Raw genomic sequence first — 22,353 nt, 5'->3', positions numbered from 1 at the left:
GGGTATCAAAGATACAGATCATGGGCCAGAGTCAGTCCACAGAGCCCCATCACCCAGCTCGTAGTGCTTCCTGTGGGCCTTGGATTGGCCCAGCACACCCCGTGCTGTGAGCACCAGACCACCTCCACATGATGCACACAATACTTGGAGCTGGAGCTGGGGCATGCTGCACATTGTGAATGGGGCTAATCTGGCATGTGCTGCATGCAGAACATGGGGATGGGGATGGGGCCAGAGCCACCTGCTTCATGCGTGAGTTTGACACCTCTGTATTTATGTATAGCGCTGTACTGCTGTACATCTTGAGAGAAGACAGCATGGTGATAGCCAACACTGTTGACAGAATCCAGCACCCTGGTGCTAGAACACTCCGGTCTAGTCCACAACCATCACATCTTTTGATGCCAAAACATGAAATCGAGACAATAATGAGGGGTCAGATACCTTGTCTCATTGACTGATGTGCTGGTTCTTTGTGTTGTAGTGAATTCCACCTAGTGCCAATTGCTGCTTAATTATGTGTGAATGACTTAACATCCTTACTGACATGCCACAGTGTCTCTCGCAACCATAATTTTGCCACGTTTTGAATGTGAAAATGAATTTAAAACAGTGAAACATGAAATGCAAGTGGCATTTCACAGGATACACTTTGCTAGGCATCACTGAGCAATAGAAAATATGCTTGTGACTGTACTTCTCTTATCATCCAGGAAGTTAACAAGATTCACATTGCCAGCAGAAAGGAATAATTTGTAGATCTGGGTAAAACTAAAAAGCAAAAAGAGCAGAATAGCAAAATGCATCACTTGTCATAACCCTGGGGAGCCAGAAGACTGACTTAACTAGAGAGGCCCTTACAGGGCAGCCAGTTCTAGAGAACAGCTATTTCATAATGGGCTCCAGGCTATGGAAAAAATCTTAGGCAACAGATAATTGTTCAGATTTAGAAATGCAGCAAGGATCCTTACTAAGGTTCACATGCCTTCAGTTGGCGATACTGGAGCAATTGGGACTGGGCTCTGTAATAGTGTTGCTCATACCTCTACTCCGTATCTTTAAATTGTATTTATATATTTAAGCGTTTTATTAACAAACAGATCTTTTACGTTTAATGGATTATATAAACCAAAAACAGAAAAAACCCACTCCAGGATGTGTATTATAGGCTGCTATCACTTGACTTAAGTGCATTCACAGTAAACCTTTCAGGCGTGGTCAGATCCAGAGGGGGCATGGCAGCGTGGTCACACTTCTCTTTCATTGGGTGGCACATGAGCTCTCAGTGCTGGGTTGCCCAAGCCTAGAGGGTGAATGCTGATGCTGTTACGTATGCCCTCCTTCCCCTTGATGTTCATTTCATTGGGGAGGGAAAGGAAAGGGTAGGGTGAACAAAAGCAGAATTCACTGGCTCTGGGACCAGGAAAACAGTGGCTCTGGTCACACGCTACCCCAATCCGCTGTTGAGTTCAGCACTTACTGCTCTCTTCACATGTGGCACAGCCACGGTGGTAGAAGCACATTCCCCTGGTTGCTATCACCTTTAGGCACTCTAGGAATGGACCAGGAGATTCAGTATAGCACTTCTATTTGCAACCACATATGTTAAAGTTCTATTTAGATGCTGCCTTGCTTCAATGCTTAAATGCACAGTTGAGTAATATATTGCTATTAATGTATAGTTCATTTATTTTACTTTTTAAAAAAGTTTAAAATAAGGCTTGTGGGAGTTTACACTATGAGACCTGCAGCCTCCAGGGAATCAAATCCTAACAACTAGCTGAAATTAATTTTTCCCCTAATATTTTTGTCCTTTTTCATTTTGCAAGTGAGTGTTTTTTTCCCAGCATTCTGATGGAGTTCAGCTCTATCACTCTTCTCACTTACATTATAGCTTCGCTCACTGTGGACACATCCAGATGAGTGTGGCTGGGCAGTATATGGCACTGCAGTCCCATCTGCGGTGCCACACACCAAACATTCAGGTGTTTTCTGCACTGCTACCTTGTAGAGAGGAGATGGGGGTGGAGAGGGGTTTCACCCTGGGAGATCCGGGGGTCAAAAGAAACTGATGCAGAAACAAAGTGGGGCAATGCACGTGAAGACTGAGTGGGCCGCCCAAAACTGGAGCCTGGCTGGCCAGAGCCATACTTCAGCTGCCAGCTAGGCTCCCAGCTGCAGGAGTGACATGGCTGCAGCTTCCCCAACCCCCAGGACCCCAGGTAAGGCTGCTGGAGCCAGCACAGACTGCTGGGGCCAGAGGGCATGTGGCATAGGCATTCCCCAGGGACAATTAGCGACAGGCACAAGGTGTGCTACCACTAATTGTCCCCAGGGAACCAAAAGTCCATGCTACTCTGGACGTGGCATGAGTCTGAGCGGAGGAAATTCTGTATCACGTCAAACCATTATTTACTGACATAAGTACTGTTTTCTTCACATTCTACCTGACATAAATAGATATTTAGAGAAAATAAGAGAAGTAGGTAATGATAAGGGGCCTGGTCTGGCAATCCTATACTCATGTGATAAGTCCCACTGGGGTTCCTTTTGAGGAAAAAAGACTTGCTTAAATAACAGGATTATTTCTATGACTAGGGTATATTATTTACTGACTTTTTCCTTGGGGGGGGGGCTAAATAAATTGTGAATAAACAGCTGGTGATTTCTCTTGGAGAATTTCTCCTACTTTGGTAACTAGCTCTTTTGTTTTATGCTGTTCATGGAATACCTGAATACATGAAATACGTCATCCACCTCTACTAAACAAAGGGCAACTAATGTCTCTTTATGATTACCATTTCTCTTTCTTTTATTTAGCTTCCCATATTATACGATGAATTTAATATTCCCACAGTTCTTAAATGTATTCTGATGTCAGATGTTTTAGAGTAAATTCATTGTATCAATGAAAGGCTAATGTTGTGCTTTCTGGAAGTAAATCCAGGCACATACAGAGGCACAGGATTAAGCTTCACATGCAAGCAGAGCTCCAGAAGTCTACTTTACTAGCTAAATCCCAGCACTGTTAGGGTTTTCCCTATTACAATAAGTTTGTTTTCTCCTTGGTGTCAGTGATCAGATGTCCAGATGCACTGAGCAGTGGTCCCACATTTCCACTGGTTTTCCTCCTGTTACCTATGGACCGATAGAAGAACTTGTTGTCCTTGATTTCAGTTGCTAACATGAATTTAGTCACCGCCTTTACTTTTCTAATCTGCCCCCTGCAGGTGTGGGCCAATCTTATGTAATTCTCCTTGGGGCTTGCTCATAGCTTCCATTGTTGGTAAGCCTCCCTTTTCTTTTTTAGAAGATCTGCAACATTCCTATTGAGCCAAGATGGCCTCCTGGCCCCTGTGCCACCTTTTTTGCATATAGGTATGGACAATTTCTGTGCACTGAGGATCATGTCCTTGAGGAACAACCACTCTTCATCCACACAATTTCCCCGTGGTCTATGATCCCATAGGGCATTACTCACTAAAGTCCTTAGCTTATCAAAGTCAGCTTTTTTCAAGTCAAGAATTTGTACCTTATGGACAGATTTCCCAGCCCTATGATGGACAGTGAAAGTGACTGTTGTGGTCACTGTTGCCTAGATTACCCTTTATCATCAGATCACTCACCAGGTCATCCCCCTTGGCCAAAACTAAATCTAGGAGTGTATTGCTCTGGTTGGCCCATATACTTCCTGAAACAGATAGAGCTCATCAATACAAGTCAGGAACCTATGTGACCAGTTAGATCTGGCCAAGTGTTCTTCCCAGGAGATGTCTGGGTAGTTAAAGTTGCCCATGATGACCATATCCCATGCTCTTGCAGCCTCTTCCAGTTCTCTGGAGAATTCCAGATCTAGCTCCTCATCTTGATTCAGAGGTCTGTAATATATTCTTACAGTTAGGTCCCTTTCTCCACATCCCCACCATATCTTGACACAGAGGGTCTCAAGTTGCCTTTCCTTAGTACTAATTTCAGCTTCCTAAGAGATATACTGCTCCTTGACATACAGAGCGACACCTCTGCCCTTTTCCCCTATGATCTCTCATATCTACAGGAAGTAGCCCTCTATGGCTATGGTCCAATCATGGGTAGAGTCCCATCAGGTTTCTGTTATCCCTATGAAAGCAGGAGGGCCAGTTCCTCCTGTTTCTTCCCCATGCTCCTGGCATTGGTGTACAGGCATTTGAGCCCTCCACTGGAGGCCCTCAGTTCCCTGTCATGTTGAGGGAGCTCCATTCCCCCAGCTCATGCTGTAGTGTCCTTCCTGTTGTCTCCTGTTATAATGGTTGTTTGTTTGTTGGTCCCTGGGCTTGCTCTACTTGTTTCCCCCTTGTACCCCAGCAATCTCAGTTTAAAGCCCTGTTCAGGATCCTGGCCAAGAAAAGAGCCTTCCCCCTTCAGCGTGCGGTGGATACCATCCCTTCCCAGAAGACCTCTGTCTCTGAAGTATGTGCTGTAGTCAAGGAAGCCAAAATGCTCTCAGTAGGACTGTCACTGGAGTCTTTGGCTCACCTCTTTGATACATCCATCTCTCCTAGGCCCACAGCCCACAACCAGGAGGATGGAGGAGAAACTACCTGTGCCCCCAACCCCTTAAGCCCAACCCCCAGAGCCCTGTAGTCACTCATGACCCAGACGGGATTGCTCTAAGTCATGTCATTCATGCCCACATGGATGAGAAGCATGGTCAGAAGTGGTCAGAAGGCTAGACAAGGAATCCTTGGACTCCTTTAGGAATCCTCTCTGCCACGTCCCAGATACAGGTCTGTTGGAGGCAGAAGACATCATGGGCCAGGGGGTCAGGGCAGCAGATCGCTTCCTCTGCTTGTTTTAGGAGGGAGTTGCCCACCACAACCACCCTGGGCCTCTTTTTAGTGGTGGCAGCTCACTGACTTCCCTCATCCAGAGCTGATATTTCTGCTGATGTCTCTGTTGGTGGTGTGAGAGATGTGTACCTTTTGCTCAGTTCCAAGGGAGGAGTGACCTTGGTACTGCATGTTGTTAAAGGTTACAGCTCTATTTTGAAGAGCAGCCATGGTGATTTAGTGGGTTTGTTTGGTAGAACCATAAAAATGGACTCCAGATAATCTTAAGGGTTAACATTCTGTGTTTTGGATCCAAAACCCATTTAAGTTGATTAAGCCTTTCCATTCTATGACTACTTCAATGAGTTTTGAAGGAGACCTTAGGAGCAGAACTTGGTAGATCATTGTCTCATGTCTCCTAAACCATCCATATTGATGACCTTGAGAATTTAGTCCACGATCCAGAAAAGTATTTAAGCACATGCTTTTAATGTGAAGGATGTTGAATAGTCCAGATTACTTCAGCCAAGAAGGAAATAAGAAGGAAAAATTGTTGATAAGATGTTCCTAACATTTTAGATGTACTGAAGATTCTTGAAGATTCAAATGCCATATGAATCCAAATGGTAGTGAGAATAGCATATTTTTCCTTTGTTCAATTTATATTATTCTATCAACAAAATATGTTCTTGTTTTAGTCATTCTAATTTAACCACAACACCTGATAATAGGGTAATAACCTCTCCTTGTTTTGGGGGAAAAAATGCAGTGCCTAAACTGTAATCAATTAGACATAAATTTTAAATAGTGAGGCATTTTATCAGATCAATAAAATGTGTATACTTGAAATATTTCTCTTCTTTCCCCAAACTCTTTAAATGTTGAAGTACACAACCCATCAATGAGATATCATATAAATAACTATTAAAAACAGAGGTGTACGTTGTAGCTGTGTTGGTCTAAGGACACAGGCAGACAAGGTTCTTTGCAAGATACGCAGTCAGTGAAGATATAAATTGAGGAGTCAGTGGGTGAGAGACAGGAGGGGTGGAGGGAAGAAGGGGAATAAATAGTGGAGAGGTACCTGGGGAGTCAGATGTCAGGCAGGTTATAATGTGTCATAAATCCAATGTCTATATTTAATCCATGATTTTTAGTATCCAGGAGGTTCATGAAATGAAGTTCATAGGCTCATCTCTGAAAAGTGTTTTGTACTTTTCCTTTGAGGATTAGAACTGAGAGACTGGAGGGAGAGTGGGTTTTTTTTGTGAGAAATGTGCTCCCACAGGTAACTGGGTAGCACATCTTGTCTTGGATAGATTTCCAGTGTGCATTCATTCTGGTGCACAGTTGTTGTCTGGTCTCGCCTACGTATTTTCTATCAGGGCATTTTCCCCCCAGCCAGCCTCTCTCTCACCCACTGACTCCTCAATTTACATCTTCATTGACTGTCTATCTTGCAAGCAGACCAGACCAGCCTCTGGCTTCTTTACTTTTCATTCCATCCAGGAAGAGCACACATCAACTGCAGAGACTTCCTCAGGCTGACAAAGGGTTTTTAAACCCAAAAGCTTGCTTAAAAATATTTTTTTCCAACTATTTAAGTTGGTCTAATAAAAGATATCAGATTCACCCAAAGAACCTTGTCTAACTATTAAAAAGATTTTTTTATGGTGAATTTTTTAAGTGATAGCATATGCATTAAGTTACATTTTGATTATCTTTATAACACAGACTCTTAATATTTGTGTTAGGTTTTTTTCTGCACTGTGATTTTATCTGCATTTTATTAAGCTAATAACAACAGCTTATATACTTTCTCACATCTGTCCTGTTGTTTCCTAAGGTCAGAATGATATTTATTGCTAAAAGTGGCAAGAGACTTTTCCTACTGTGCTTACAGTGTATTTGCTAATAAGCTACCCATCTGTATGCAAATAATAACAAATTAAGAAATCTAAACAGAAAAAATAGTTTTAATATATGCTTGGTAATCATAAAACTAAGTTCCTGTAATGACATAAATATATTAATTTTCAGTCTTCTTAAATCAGGTTGTTCAATTACCTATCTTTCTAACAAATGTGAAGGAGAAAGAATTCCACCATCTTCAGGCAGATTTCACTAATTCATGTTTTATTAGATTTATTTTTTTCATTTACACCTAGAACTGACTACCAGCCACTTTGCGTTAAGCCACCGGTTCACTCACAGATCTTTATTAGTGTAATAATTTGTATGGTTCTTTGCAAAAAGATTATTACCCTGATTTACTGCCAAAACATTGACAAGAGGTTCTCTCCAAAAATATTTTTTCTCTTTGAAGCTGGTCAGAAACTGTTTTATTTTCCAAGGGGAAATTTTTGCCTATGTCTCTGTCTGCCTCTATGGGTTGAACCCCTTTGCCAGCTTAAATCTCTCTTGATGTTTCCTTGTCTTCTCTCTTGAAGAATCACTGTAGTGTATCATAGAGTCCGTGGCCACATTTCTTCTTGCAGGATGTGTTCTCCCTGGAGAACCGGGCCAATACAGAAGAATGGGTATATAAGATGTGCAACCTGTAACTCCTACAAAGCACTGTAAGCAGTATAATTTTTGTTGAGAAGTTGTTTTTTTCCCATTCAAAACAGGTGATCATTACAAGTATCAAAACCTCAATTTTCTGTCGAAAATCAGTACTGACAGAAAGTTATTGATAAGCCCTATTCCTCAATCTGTACTATATATATATATATGATATTCTCTAACCCCATAATCATTTCCCTAGTCATCAATTCCACATAACCTAAGCAAATACATAAGTTCCACCACGTGTTTCTGCTTTAGCTGCCAGAAACACCAGCGAATCCCAAATCCAGCTTTTGTCTACTTCATCCCCATAAAATCAATTTATTGTCCCTGCCCTGTATAATTTCATATGTGTTTCCTATCTAATCGATTAATCTTTATATTTCCATTCCAACCTTTATATTTTTGTCCATCCCCGTCCTCTTGAAGCTTCCCTAGTTGTATCTCCTACACAGAATGTTTTCCTCACAGCAGCAATGGTGGTGGGTATCCTGTGCGCCCTTTCTGAACTATGGTGGTAGAAGGCATGAATCTTTAATCTAAGTTGGGAAACAAGCACCGCTTTGATTCCTGGGGATGGATCTTTTCTAGTGTCCTCCCTTTGTAGGTGCAGGAAGATGGAGTCAGGCAGGGAAAGGTTCTCACCTGGGTGCAATTGTCACTCAGCAGGAAGGCCTCAGTGGCAGAGACTTGTGGCAGCAGCAAGGGACCCATTTAATGCTGCAGTAGTAGCATGCCATCTCTTCTCCTGTGCCTTTCCTAGAACAGAAAGCAGAGTGGAAATTCAATCTTTCCTTCATTTGCTCCAATTAACTGGGGGGCGGGGGAGACTGTCTTCAGAGACAGGTGGGGACCAGAGGGCTCTCTGAGCCATACTTTTTACCAAACTGCTTCTGCAAAAGTGGAGTGCACATGCCTTTTCCTTTCAAACCTAGTGATCTATTACATTGCTTTATGTCAGTATAGGCTCTCAGAAACATCTTTGCAAAGGGGAGGGCTATTGAAAATGAGGGACCCAATCAGTTAGGTGTGCTTAGAGCACACCTTACTCCCATTAACAGCATGGAGTTTAGGTTGTAAGGAAGTCCCAGGGTTCAGGACACAAGTACCCCCTGCTTGATCCTTGGGATCAACTGATCTTCAGGGTAGCGATCAGTTCTAGGACAGCCCCATGATCTCGGACAAAGATGCCCCATGCCTGATACTCAGGCCTAGGTCTTGAACTAGGACCTACGGTTTTCCTGGGCCCAATTCTAACAATCGGTTGACAACTTCTCTGCCAGTATGCAGACTGACACTGTCATCAATTATAGTTACCTGAGAACACATGTCTGAGTCCAGAATAATTGAATCACTTTATTTATGTGTTCTATTTATAAGTTGTATGAATTATTATAAATTTCAACAGATTTGTTTTCAAAGCTAACCTATAAAATGTAATAGCTCCTTGGAGAAGACACTGTCATTTATTATATGTTTATAACGGGACCAAACCTGGTTGTGATCTTAATACACTACCATAAAGTAATAATATTCTAAAACTAGGCACACCCACAGGTACTTCTGCTGATGGATATTTACCCAGATTTCAAAACATGGAAGTTTACTTGACCAAATATTATACTGTGGCAGAACAGATCCACTATTCCTTGTTGGACACAGATTCTGTATACCTTATTAAAGAAAATAAATTTGACACGACAGTGTTCCTTTAAAAGAACGGTTTCCTTTTTTCAGTTATCGCTGAAAGAGTAGAAGATACAGCCACGCAAAAACCTTAGAGCAAAAGTTTGACTATAGAGTCAAGGAGTTTCTTGTAGTAGCTGATAACAACCGTAGGGTTTGGAGATTGAGTTGATTACAGCTGTGTATGAAAGAAAGAAAAGCAGGATAAGCAGGCATAGGAGGAAACAAAAACTCCCAAGAGACAGCTTGAAGCTATCCCTGAGAAAAAAACAAAAAGATTTTGAGTGGAATGGTGACTGGGAGGAGGCTAGAAGCTATGGGAAAGGAAACCTTTTCTGTGGGAAAGCTCGAGAGAGTCCAGAGGAAAGCTACATGCATGATTAGAGGTCTAGAGAGCAGGTCGTACAAGGAGAGGCTGAAAGACTTGGGACTGTTCAGCCTAGAGAAGAGAAGACTCAGAGGGGACTTGGTGGCAGCCATGGGGCATGTATCAGTGCCTGGGGGAGCAATTTGTTCACCAAGGCCCCCAGGGGAAGACAAGAAACAATGGGCACAAGCTGATTGAAGATCACTTCAGACTGGAGATAAGGAAAAACTTCTTTACAAGTCGAGTGCCAAGGATCTGGAACAGGCTCCCCACAGAGGCGGTACAGTCACCCACCCTGGCAATCTTCAAAAAGTGTCTTGATGCCCATCTTGCTGGGGTCATCTGAGCCCAGCAATCTTCCCTGCCCAAATGTAGAGGGGCTGGACCCAATGATCTTGTAATGTCCCTTCTAGCCCCTAACATCTATGAACCTATTAAAAAATTTGCCTCCTCACAGAAATAACCTACAGGACCCTAAAAGGGGTAACAGTGTTTAAAGATTGTTTTCATCCACCAGTACATGGTCTGAATGTCTCACAAACAATATTTTTATTCCCATGACAGAACGATGAAGATGGTGAAAACTGTCGGGTGTGAACAGGTACACAAGGAAATCCAGTGAGGGATGTCAAAGATAACCATGCATACGTCTAGGAATAAAATTTACATCTTTTGCTTCAGCTTCAATAAGACCATACCTGCTTTTGCTTAGCACCTACAAACCATTTTCCATCTTTAAAGTACTTTCAAATTCATGTACTATAATCATAACATCGCATATATGAGATAGCCTGCAAACACAGTTGCATATTTTACAGATGCGAAATCCAGGTCGAAATGAAGTAGCATGGCAGAGGCCACAGAAAGAACTGAGTCTGATGTCAGACAGGCCTGACTCCCAACATTGTATTCCAATTACTAGACCAAACTTGTCCACTTTTATAAATATGGTAGTTCCTCTTTTCATCTCCCAGTTTTGCAAGAACTGACAAACAGTGCAAGTGAATAAAATATTTTTTTACAAAGTAATTAAAATACTTATAGGAATGTAATGTATTATTACAGATTAATACAATTATAGGCCAAAGCTTCTATCACCTTCCTTATTGGCACTTTTTTACATTGAAAATGTAGCCCAATATGTCATATTTCTACTATCAAGTAGAGCAAAAATTAATGTGCTAAACCATAGCCTTCTATAGCCTTAGATATTTATTTTCTGACAGAGATCATCGAGGTTATTCTTGTTCTTTCCAAAAGAAGCCACCTTTAAAGTTCAGAAAAAAAATTTAGCATTTCATATAAAAGACAGCAGCAGCAATGAGAGATCCAAGTGTGTGGCGACTGCAAGATCAGACCGCAGATGACAGAACCAATTGTATAGTTCAGTTGGATTCTCTGCCTTTTACACACTTTAGATTTTTTATTGTGATTTAGGTGAATATGGGACAGAATGCCACTAATATTTGCTACTTTATATATGTAAAATTATCAAGACGGAGTTGGAAATTGAGGAATGGCTGAAATAGAGCTAGGATTGAATATTTCATGTGTAACCAGCATGCTTTTGCCCACATTTTAAAAATATTTGGCTGGGATCCAATTAAGTCTGTGCTAAACATGACAAAAACTGACCATCCTTCATACACCCTATGGTGTTTGAGCTCCACATCAAAGGCAGATGAGACACTTAGTTAGCTTGTCATATAGCCACTTAATTTTCAAGCTGCATAAACAGATTTATTGGCTGGCAGATCAATTGTCACAGGTTGCCAATGCAGAAATATGGTTGGTTAAGTAAGCAACTGGAGAATATATGAGTTCAAGAGAAAAGCAAGTGTTGCAGTGCAAATGTAGTAAAGTGTTGTCCAGAACAGCTGTATGTAGTTTCACTGGAGCGAAGTGAATATATACCTACACAAAGGCAGATCTTTTATGCAAAAGAGAATAGAATTCAGGATAACTTTGTTCTCATTAATGGAAAAAGACTCTCCATCAAATCCCAAACCAGCATTTCTCCTCCATCTACACTGGGCACAGACACACAATATATTTACATCAATGCCAGTTACAATAGTGTCCAAAAACAAACAGGGAACCAGCTCTGGACTTAGTTGCCCACAATAGGCTCTATGCAGCACCCTGCCATGAGATGGCAGGGGAGCCTGTAATAGCTTTCACTGAGAGTATGGCTATCCCAAGATCAAGTTACCTTGCTGACATGCACTACCCAGGGATGAACAGGCATTCATTTCTAGTGGTGGAAATTTCTGAGGAATGTCCATAGCTACAAATCTTCCCAGAAGAGGGAGCAGTACAGGTGTTCAGCCTGCATCTGTATCCTCTTCCCTGCTCCCAATGCCTTCCCCAGACCAAGGTGATCCTGGGGCTGTGGAAGATGGGAAGCAGCAGGTGCTGTCTGCCTCTCAGTCCCAGGAGAGTGGAATGGCAGAAAACAACTCCCTGTGGAAGGCATGGGGACTTGGGGAAGGCATGGGGACAGCTGCACTCCTCTTCCCCCCTTCTCTTGGTCTCCAGAAGGGGAAGGGGGAGGGGAGAGAGCAGTGACACAAAGCCTTCCACCAGTCCCCCCAGACCATTCCTGGAGTAAGTTATACTGGACACCCCAACCTGAGGAACAGGCAGGTGGATGCTTCCCTCTTGCCAGTCTATGGGAGGAGAAGGAGGAGTGCAGCAATGCTTCCCATGTCTTCTCCGGACTGGGATGCCCTGGTGTTGAGAAGGCTTGTGTGGGCAGTGGCAGCTTAGCTCCTTCGTGGGCAGAAGGAAGTGACCTATGGGGAAATGCTTGGTCTGGGGTTAGGCCCAGGGGAATTGCTGCTTGACTCCTACTGATCACAGAGGAGTCAGGCATACAGTTATTCATTCTTACAAAAGAAACTCTTTGGCAGGGAAGGTCTTCCAGGTGTCATCCTAAAAGCTGGAAGATCGTTCTCCTGGGTGGGGCATGTTTTCTCCAGGGAACACCTGTACACTGGGAATTTCTCTTGGGAGAGTGGCGATTCTCTCAGTAGAAACATAACGCCCATGAATGGCCCCAATCTGTGCATTTGGTTAAGTTATCCTGGCATATATCTCATAATTCCTGACTTTCTAAGAGGTATATTATGCCAGAATTAAGTCACTTACATTGGTGTGGAACTGAACATCATCTGTCTTTTCCACATTTACACTTGTATAAAGGGAGATTACCTCTGTGTTGATGTGCCACATATCCATGAAGGCATTTATAAATGTGGTCAGAGATCACAGATCATGACTAGTGTATCATTTCTTTATCTTTACCTTTCTCAAATATAATGATAACTGCTTTCTAGAATCTACTCACATTTAGACCCCTTTTTTGGAAATGTAACCTTTACAGGATGTTTACTCTGTTTGAAATATTCCTGATCATGCTTTCCCATGGGCGGGGCATATTCTTTCCTGTAATCCAATTTCTGCATGTCACCAGAAAAATGCTTCATCCTTTCTACTGGGGGTCCCCCCCCCCCGCCACCTGGTGAGAAAATTCCATATTCTGTTTGGAGTCAATAGGCTAACTTTCCACCACATTTCCAGTAGTCCTCAGGCTCAGTTTTAAAGGTATGTTGGTGCCTCTATACTCATGTAATGCAAAAGGGCCAAATCCAGAAAAGGACTCAAGTGCCTGAAGTACAAAATAAGGCAGAATGTAGGAATTTAATCTAAATGAACAATCTGAAATCTTCCCTTCCCCGACCTTCTTCCCACCCAACAAAGAGTGAGTTTGTTGGCTTACCCAAAGGCACAAACTAATAGGTGCCTACGTCTAGGATGCAATTTCAGACTGTGAATCCCAGTCTCATGTTGGCATGAAACTCAGAGAGAGAGAGGCAGGATTTCACAAACACACGTTTTAAGTAGAGTGAGACAAGTGAATGTGCCTTAGAGGTAAAATTAGATTCTGGCCCATAGAACCTATAATGAATGATGAGTGCTGTAACACCTAAATGCTTTTAAATTGTGAACCTTAATGGATGGGAGAGTGTGCACTGGGCTCTGGCTATTCTGTGATGATATAATGGCCTTTTAGAAGTATAACCAGGTAATATAGACATGCCATAGATTTTCTAAAGTATGCTAGGACCCATGTTGAATTCCCCATAGAACCAGAGAGATGTAGTCAACTCCCTTGGAGACTACCCATCCAACTACACTCACTAAAAGAGCACAACCAGTCCAAACATTTTTAGCACGAAAGCAACAATTAACAAGGAAGTTTCTTTTAACAAGGATGTTTCAAGTTTGGTCCTCATTTAATAACATAGTTTTCTTCTTCATAATATTTAAAGGAAAAATAGTTTAAATGATCTATACATCGGTTTATTAAAATTTTTGTTTTGCATTCAAAATACATGTGATCAAACACGTGGCTACATTTTTAAGCCAACATGCAGTGTTTACATTGCTTTTTTGGAGAAAATGGCCACAAAGTAAGATTCACACTAGTAACATAACTCAGCAAATGACCTTTCCTGTTTACAAAAGACGCAATATTTTTTAATCAAAGAATTAAGTTGTTTTTTTTTTTTTCAGAAGAATTAAGAGGAGAGAAGGACCATTGTTCATTGCAACACAACCATAACTGTAGTAGACAGGCAAGAGCTGCATTTGGCATATTTCATCAGATGTGTGTTGCTTACATAAATTGATTAATTGAGGCAAAGGGAACTGTATCGCTACACTGGCTTTGAATGATTTCCCTGGACACTCCTGAAAATGAGATGACATATCTCAAGAGAAGACTTCCTGGTTAAGTCATTTTAAATAACTATATTAAAAACAAATTTGAGTTCACATGCAAGGCCAGATTCTCGATTTCATGAAAGGCCCTTTTACTCCTTTCTAGCAATATAAAGTGATACTACATTGCATTTACATCCTTTTTATGTCCCTCTTTGTACTGCCAGAAAGATGTTAAGCAGCCTTCATGTGAATGAATCAGGCCAGTAAAGTACAGCTATGTCCTACATTGCCAAAAGCATACCTTTTATACCAGAAAAGAGCATATGTAGGATATAATGCTGCCATCCTAAAGATCAGTTTCAGGTCGACACATATTCAAAGCACAGGACTATTTCTGTTTTAATCAAGAGCAATCTGATTAAATCTGTGGTTTTACAAGCAGGGGGAATTAACTAACTGAAAACACATTTATATCAATACAAAATTTTATGATACCGTAAGTTTGGAAACAGTGCCTGTTCTGAACAATTACATCCACTTCACTTGGCCTGCACTATTTGAAATAAACATCTGTTTACATTATGAACACACCGATACATTTGTCTCTGTTGGTTTTATCATAGAAATGCACAGCAAATGATTTTTAAGTGCAAAGTTAAACATTAGATGCTAAAATTGGGAGTATTTTCTTGAGCACTTATTTATGACTTTGCTCTTCGAAAGGAAGTTTTTTTAATTCCTGATCCAACCCCATTGCGAAAGGACCTTTTATTGAAAGACATCTCCAGGTAAGGCTTTAGAAAAGCCAAATCTTCACTCCTGTCCACCTTGGCTAAGCAGCTATTCAGCAGGATGAGACAGTAATCAGATTTCCCATACAGCTGGCAATTCAAATAAAAAGGATTATTGCTCTGAAGATAAAAACACAGACACAAAGATAAGAAAAGACAAAATTATGGATTTGTACATGTGTTGGGACTTGCCCACTGTAAATGCAAAGTGGAAACAAAAACATATTTATGCTTAAAAATGACAAAGATGAGCTATTATTTGCTATAGATGATAAGCACCCACAGGCAGATTTTTATAGCCTCATTGAAAATACAAGGACTGCTTTTACGCCTGTAAGAAACACTGATATTGGTGCAGTTATGTCTACTGCCAGAAATGCGTTCTTTTCAATGATGCTGTCCTGGTAAGGCATGTAAGACATGCCTCTAGGAAACACTACACATTTATTATTGTAAAAGAACAATAGACATTTTTACTGTAAAAAAGATTTCTCAATTAATGATGGAACAGCGATTTCATTATCATTTATGTGAAGTCCATTTAGTTTAAATGGTAGATAACACCTGCACCGCACAGAATTTTGGGGGATTTTCCTACCTTACTACAAACACAATTACAACTAAAGTTTTGATTTAGGGTTTTTAAGAGGGGAATGTAATAAGACTGGAATTATACACATGTACATATATTTATATTCCTTTTATATTATCTCACATTATAAATCTTTAAAAATGTCTAAAATACAAACATGCCAAGGGAATCAAAATAAACTGCAGTATTTTATATCCTTTCATATAAATGGTTAAGTAAATTATTTTATTCAGTTACACTAGGACTCAAGAGAATGATATATTTTAAAATAAATCTACTGGACATGTCTATCTATGTAGAAATATCCCTGCATACTTTTTTTTTCATGTTTTGGGAACTCACTAAATATAAAGCCACAGGATGAACACTTGGGTCCCCACATTAAGTTAATGGCAAAACTTCTTCTGACTTCAACATGCTGGATTTCATCCATTTATCACTATTGATTGAATTCTTTATTATTTATAATAATGTCATTTAGTGCTTAATAGCATTTTCATTCGTAGAGCTAAAAAATTTACAGTGGTGGCTCTTATTAGCACTATATCTTCTTATATAAAGGGAAAAGAGAAGTTCAAGAAGTCTAAATGATTTGCCTAATATCTTTTACTGAGTCTGTGACAGATTCCCATTCATACACCCTATCCACTTATTTTTCCGCAAATGGAAGTGTACTACTTTATTATAAAGAAATGTGATCTGCAAGAAGCAAATCTGCAAGAATTCTCCAGCGGTTCTAAAGATTTCAACACAATCCATACAAGAATTAAAGTAAGTCTATATCGCTATTTTTCTTATGTTAAAGTACAAGGCATTGACATATGTTAAATAGGAAATAATTAAAAATATAATTTAAATACTATATCATATATAGTACGCAACTGCTATAATGACCTGTAATGAAAGAAGGATGCACAAATGGATCATTATAGTCTATGCTATATATGATGAAAGATGAAACAGAATTAAATATTTATGCAAATAAATCATATGCAGAAGAAACAAAAGATTGATAAATAAAACTAATAGGAACATTACATCAATAAAATAAATAACCACAGAAGTAGCTACCATTTGTACTGGTGATAGATTTCCTTAATGAAATGTAGTGATATAAATCGTGTCTGAAAGAAGAAAACTGAAATCTAAACCATGATAAATTTTACAGCTATAAAGAAATACAGAAACAAGAAACAAAGTACTCTAAATAAAATACATTTTAAGAGAGAAATTGGTTTTAGATTCAGAGCAAGACATCTAAATCGAGAACATATTTTCACAATTTTGATAGTAACCTCAAATAAAGTCTAATATTCTTGAATAGTGTTCTAGCAGGGTAATTTTCTCTCATAGTAAGCATTGAAGGAATATTGGTATACATACCCTCAAAATATCCTATTTAATTCTATTTCGAAGTGCTTCATTACAATACTTAGATAAATAATACGGACAGCATTCTATGGTTGATTTGACTGAATTTTTTTCATAAGTTTCTTTTTTAGGGTACTAAAGTACTGGTATAGACTAATCCTTCTGTTACATTAACAACAATGCCTAATATTTATAACTATTGCCAAAGTAAATAAAATAAAAAAAATTAAAAAACTAAATACATGATGCTCAAATAAACAATTATTATGGCTTACCGAAGAAGGGACAATGGGGTAACACCAACACATGTGCATTGTTGAGATCCAGAGAATTAAAATAAAGTGAAACCTGAACAGACGGTAAAGAAAAGCTCAAATTAGATTAATTAATTAACATTAAAATTATATAGATGCATGCATATGCACTCAATAAAATTTTCCCAACACACAATATAAGGTACAGTCTCTTTACCTGATCATTTTTTACCCAGCAATTATGTGCATATATGCAGTTTTATTGCCAAATTCTTCACATTCCCGATCAGTTAATTCCTAGGTGACCATTTTATACCAAGAGTTCAGGAGTGAAAATGTCATCAAATCTGATTTCATTCTGACTAACTGGTCCTTGTTTGGCCTTTTATTCTTGTTAAAAGGGAAAATGGCAAGATTTGCTCAACTGCCATTATCAATTGATTTAATTTAGTATTGCCATTAAAAAGTCTTTCAAGTGAGTTTACTGTTAGTCTATATTATCATGGCACAAAGGATCAAAGGTCTCAAAACTCCATAAAACATGTATTTTAACAAGAGTTTTGCTACTCACTGTAAGCTATATTAACCCTCTGAATGCATCAGGCACTACCTGGGAATCATGGAAAATGTATTTTCAGTTAAAATTATCTTAAAGCTAATTATGCATGGAGACCAGGGAGAATAAATATCTCCTACAACTTTTTTAGCTAGGCAAGTATCCAGGATGTGTTGGTGGGTTGTATTTTTTTCTGAGATATTTAGCTCTAATATTTTTTATTTTTTACAAGCCCAAAAGAAAATACAATAGTAAGACTCTAAAATGAACTTACTTTGCTATAACCAGGCCAAGCCATTGGGACCAATGTTGCACCTCTTATTCATGTGCATATTAAATTGTTTTAGAAACTCAAAGTCTGCCAGGGAAATCCCATATAATCCTTACTATGAATATACAGTGAAATCTCTGTTATCCTGCATAAGTGGGGAATGCCAGGTGCCAGTAATGCAAAAATGCTGATTATCTAACAATACCAGGGCTAGAGCAGGGGGTTTGCAAGTGGTGGTGGCAGCAGCATGGAATGGTGGTTGATGGTGGTGCGGCAGCAGTGTGGCATGGTTGCAGGAAGCGGCGGCACGGTGGTGGATGGCAGCAGCACAGTGGCAGTGGCACAATGCTGGTTAATACAGTATGCCGGCTAGTAGAATGCCAGAAAACAGAGATTTTATTGTAGCTTAGTCTTCCTCTGTGTCAAGTTTTTAAGCATGCTTAAACTTGCATTAAATGCAATTCCAGTTAAGCTACTTGACAGGCAACTTTAAAAATGGGCAGATGACAGTTACATATTAAGAAATTATAGCCCTTTCTACATTTTACAGGTATTGTGTGATTAACTAGTTAATTGTGCAATTACGTGGAGACCAGCTACACGTGCAAAGTAGCTATCACACAATAAAAAGCTCCAACCAGCTATAAAGAAAAACCTTGAAAATGTGTACTAACTTTATAGCTGGTTGCCATTGAGCTTTAATTTGTATATGCAGCAGAGTCTCTAGGATTGTGGTGATCCTCTGGCTCCAGGGGTCTCCCACTTCTCTGGGGCGTGGGGGGGGGGGATGCCCTGGGGAGTTCCTCTGGCCCCAGGGGAGATTATACCTGCAGCAGTTCTCTGGTCCCAGGGGTTTCCTGCACCCCACAGGGCAGAGAGACTGCCACACCATTGATACTGTAGCCCTGGGAGTGCGTGGGGCATCCCCACAGCTGGGAGCCCCTCAAGTGGGGTGCACAGGGCTCCCAGCCATGGATACTTCTCAGTGCAGGGAGAGCCCAGGATTGGGTCCCCGCTGCAGAAGCAATAAGGTGCAATGGGATCTAAGGTGCAACCCCACAATCACACCTCCTGCCATGCACATATAGCAGGGCAGGAGCTGCAATTGGGTGAATCATGCATTAGATCCTATCATGCCTTTAGTTTCATGAGGAGAGGTGGCCTATGTCTGTGTCTAGGGTACAACTAACAGATGTACAGAGATGTGGGATCTTAGGCTTATATTAGAAGCACATTTCTTTCATTTTTTTTGTACTTCTTAGAATTTAATTCTTTTGGACATTAATTTCTCCTATTGCACACATGCATCTTAGACAACTCTCTTCATTAATTAAACCATACTGTAGAACTATGCTTGCAGTACCTACTAGTGTTGCTGTTTGTTTTATTGATGAAAAATTCCCATTAACCTGCTCTGTCAGTCAAAGCTCTATCTGTCCCTTATAGAATGTGGTTTCTAAAGGTGAATGCAGCACTATTTTGCTCTAAATATTTTAGCTGGCACTGTATTTAATAGGGGGAAGTGAACCTTATAAAATACCAGGTTTGCAAATTTATCTGAATCCTTTTTGCTTCTAGGTTGAGAGCTTTTGTTTCTTGTGAGAAAAAAGCCATATTTTCTTCCTTGAGTGATTCCACTGCAAACAGTGTATTTTGATGAAATACTGCCCACTTGGGAAGGGAAAACAACCTCTCTGACCAAACTTATGTAAGTGGGTTACCACATATTTGATTTATATAGGGCACAACAGCAACGAAAGCTGAAGCCAGCTTCTCTGAGGGGTGCAGAAAATACAGAGCAGGTCATGGAAAACCAAGGAAAATTTGACATCTGAAAGAAAAGATCTCAGCTTTGCAACTATACATGGATGTGAAAAAGGATTTTGGCCACCACTGATAAGTGGGAATTCAGAAGTAGACAATCCAAAAGTTTGAACTTCTTCTGACAAATTAAGCACAGCTTTTCAAAGGATATAGCAGACATGTTCTATGCCAAATGTTCCAGAACTTTACCTCTACCTATCAGGAACATCTCTGCATTGTCAAAATTGAATTTAAGCCCATTCCTCTCACTCATGCACACAGAATAGATGAGAATGAATAATACGCAGTGGCAAATTAGAGCAATGAATGCAATAAGGGATATCAAAGTGATTTGCAAAGAAGGCAAGAATCACTATTTTCATTTTACAAATGAAGGAAGTGTGTGGCACAGAAAAGGAAAAATGACTTGCCTAAAGTTATCCAGCACACCTGTGGACTTATAACACTTATACCCATTTAAAAAACCTATTGGGCATCTAACTACTTTTATAAATTTGGTCTCATGTTATCATTTTAAATATGCAGGTTTTCACTGGATTATCCAGAGAGATTAAATGAAAGAAGCTGGTGAAAATTACAAAATGAAAACAAAATTTTCATTTGATCATTTATAATTAAGGGCATTAGTTTAAAGTTTCTGCCCGGCTTTAATTCTGTGGATCATGGCACTGCGGTCACATATTCAATCTCTTTCTTTGACAATAAATGCCTTGCACATTAAAAGTGATAGAAGTAGGTGACAGAAGGAGGTTCTATGAAAAGACTTTGGGTAAGATGAGCAGTTAGGAACAATGGCAAGATTGATCTAACCATTCATCCTTCTGAAGTAAACACATGACGTTCCAGGAAGTACAGTGTTTTCATGTAAGGCCTGAAAATCTGCAACAGTGGTAAAAATCCCATGGCACTCTACAAATAAGTAGAAGTGTGACCTGTGTCCTTGGCTAAAAATATGTCCTCCTCTTAGTGCTATGTACTGTGGTATTCACTAAATATTCACCTGTTATACTCCAGGATTAGGGTTGACATGTCGTCTCAATTATGTATTTGCAACTGCAGGTAATAATGCAACCATACATTATGGCATGGTATGGTATGGTATGGTTACACTATCATAACACCTTGCACTTTAACTATTTGTTCAGCACCTTATGATGAAATGGACTATAGAAATATCAAAGGGAATAATCCCATTTTAAAGAAAGTAGTATGTACATCAGTTATAAAAACTGTCATGAGAACCCTTACTTACTTGCATATTCAGAAGCTGTAGTCATGCATAGGGAAATATTTTCTTTCTGAGTTTATCATCATATCTCAACATGTAGGGCACATCCACACATGCAAGCACGTGAACTTGCAGAGGCTCAAATAGAAGCGGTGCAAATTTGAGCCAGAGCTTTTTGCCTCAGCACACGTGCTTGGACATTCACTTTGTTGTGGAGCAAACTGTGCCACTTGGGGCAAAATAATCCTGCCTGGCTCCTCCTGGATCTGCAGCCAGGGAAAGCTAGAGCCTGGGGCCAGCAACACCTGCTGTCCCCAGCAGTCTAAAAAGCTGCTCTGTCCTGGCCCCAGCAGTACAAAAAGCCACCCTGGCAAGTAGCTCAGCGCTATTTGCTCTCTGGAGCTTCTGGGGCCCAGCCAACGGGTACATGGGGATACTGCCCCTTGTGCCAGCTGGACTGCTGTAGCAGCCCTGAGAGTTCCCTGCACCCTCTACCCACTGCAGAGGTCTGGCAGTGGGGGCTGCTGCCTGGCTGTGACCTGCTGCACACCTCCCAGACCCAGATAAGGACGCTACAGCCAGTAGAGACTTCTGCCCCTCTGGACCAGCTGCCAGTGCACTGTGGCTTCACGGTTGGCCTCTGTGCAGCACTACTGCCATATGTGGCCCCTGCCTGGTCATCAGGGTAGCTATCGCCCGGAAGATGTTCCAGGTGTGGTGGCCTGCTTTGAACTGTTGAAGCATGTCCTCCTGGCCCCATTTGGCCAGGAGGTCAGCCACAGCCAGCTGGGTCCAAGGTGCCAGCTCTGAGCAAGCAGGGTCCTGCTACTGGCCTCCCTAGTGGGAATTCTGGTGTTCCCTGTTGGAAAACTGAAAAATCCCTGATAAAAAAAATCCCAAAGTCACTCTGTAAAATACCCCCAAATCCATGTTCCTCCACAAGTAAAACAAAAGACCACTATAAAGAGAGAGAGTGAGTGAAACAGAGACAGCGATCAGTTGGGCAATGTTTTATTGATATATCTACAGTGTTAAAGCCATGTGGAAGCCTACAAGTGTCTCTATCATAATAATAAAGTGAACTCTAAATACATGCATTCATGAATTCATGAAACATGAATATGTATTTTGCTGCTCTCCCACAGGGGCTATGGCCTCCCAACAGAGGCTATGCCAGCTGCTGCAGCCCCCTGATGGCTGCCCCCCCTGCCCCCCCAGACACCCCAATGGCTTCCCTGCCCAACCCCACCCCCCCCCTGCACCCCCCAACCCCCCTGGCCTCACCCCCCACCCCCGGCACCCACCCTTTTAA

At 40.7% G+C, this 22,353-nt stretch overlaps 1 protein-coding gene across 1 annotated transcript; it reads right to left on the bottom strand.

The window, feature by feature from the left end:
* Positions 1-14,001: 14,001 nt before the first annotated feature.
* NPS (neuropeptide S) lies at positions 14,002-21,090 on the bottom strand. Its single transcript, XM_019502180.1, has 3 exons — positions 21,066-21,090; positions 17,184-17,278; positions 14,002-15,035 (listed from the first exon to the last, which is right to left on the bottom strand). The coding sequence occupies exons 1-3, from the start codon at positions 21,088-21,090 to the stop codon at positions 14,856-14,858; spliced, it is 300 nt and encodes a 99-aa protein (XP_019357725.1). The 3' UTR covers positions 14,002-14,855.
* Between the last annotated feature and the right edge of the window lie 1,263 nt (positions 21,091-22,353).

Source organism: Gavialis gangeticus, unplaced genomic scaffold (genome assembly GCF_001723915.1).
Source record: "Gavialis gangeticus isolate Ggan-Ray unplaced genomic scaffold, GavGan_comp1, whole genome shotgun sequence".
Taxonomy (NCBI): Eukaryota; Metazoa; Chordata; order Crocodylia; family Gavialidae; genus Gavialis; species Gavialis gangeticus.
This window is presented reverse-complemented; position numbering and strand designations above follow the sequence as displayed.

Excerpts from the sequence above, each read along its gene's own strand:
- NPS (XM_019502180.1), bottom strand. The coding sequence starts at position 21,090 with ATGACTACAGCTTCTGAATATGCAA. Across the intron at positions 17,279-21,065 it reads TACAGCTTCTGAATATGCAA|CTTTTCTTTACCGTCTGTTC; the intron begins GTAAGTAAGGGT and ends ATCTAATTTGAG. Across the intron at positions 15,036-17,183 it reads ACCCCATTGTCCCTTCTTCG|CTGTATGGGAAATCTGATTA; the intron begins GTAAGCCATAAT and ends TTGAATTGCCAG.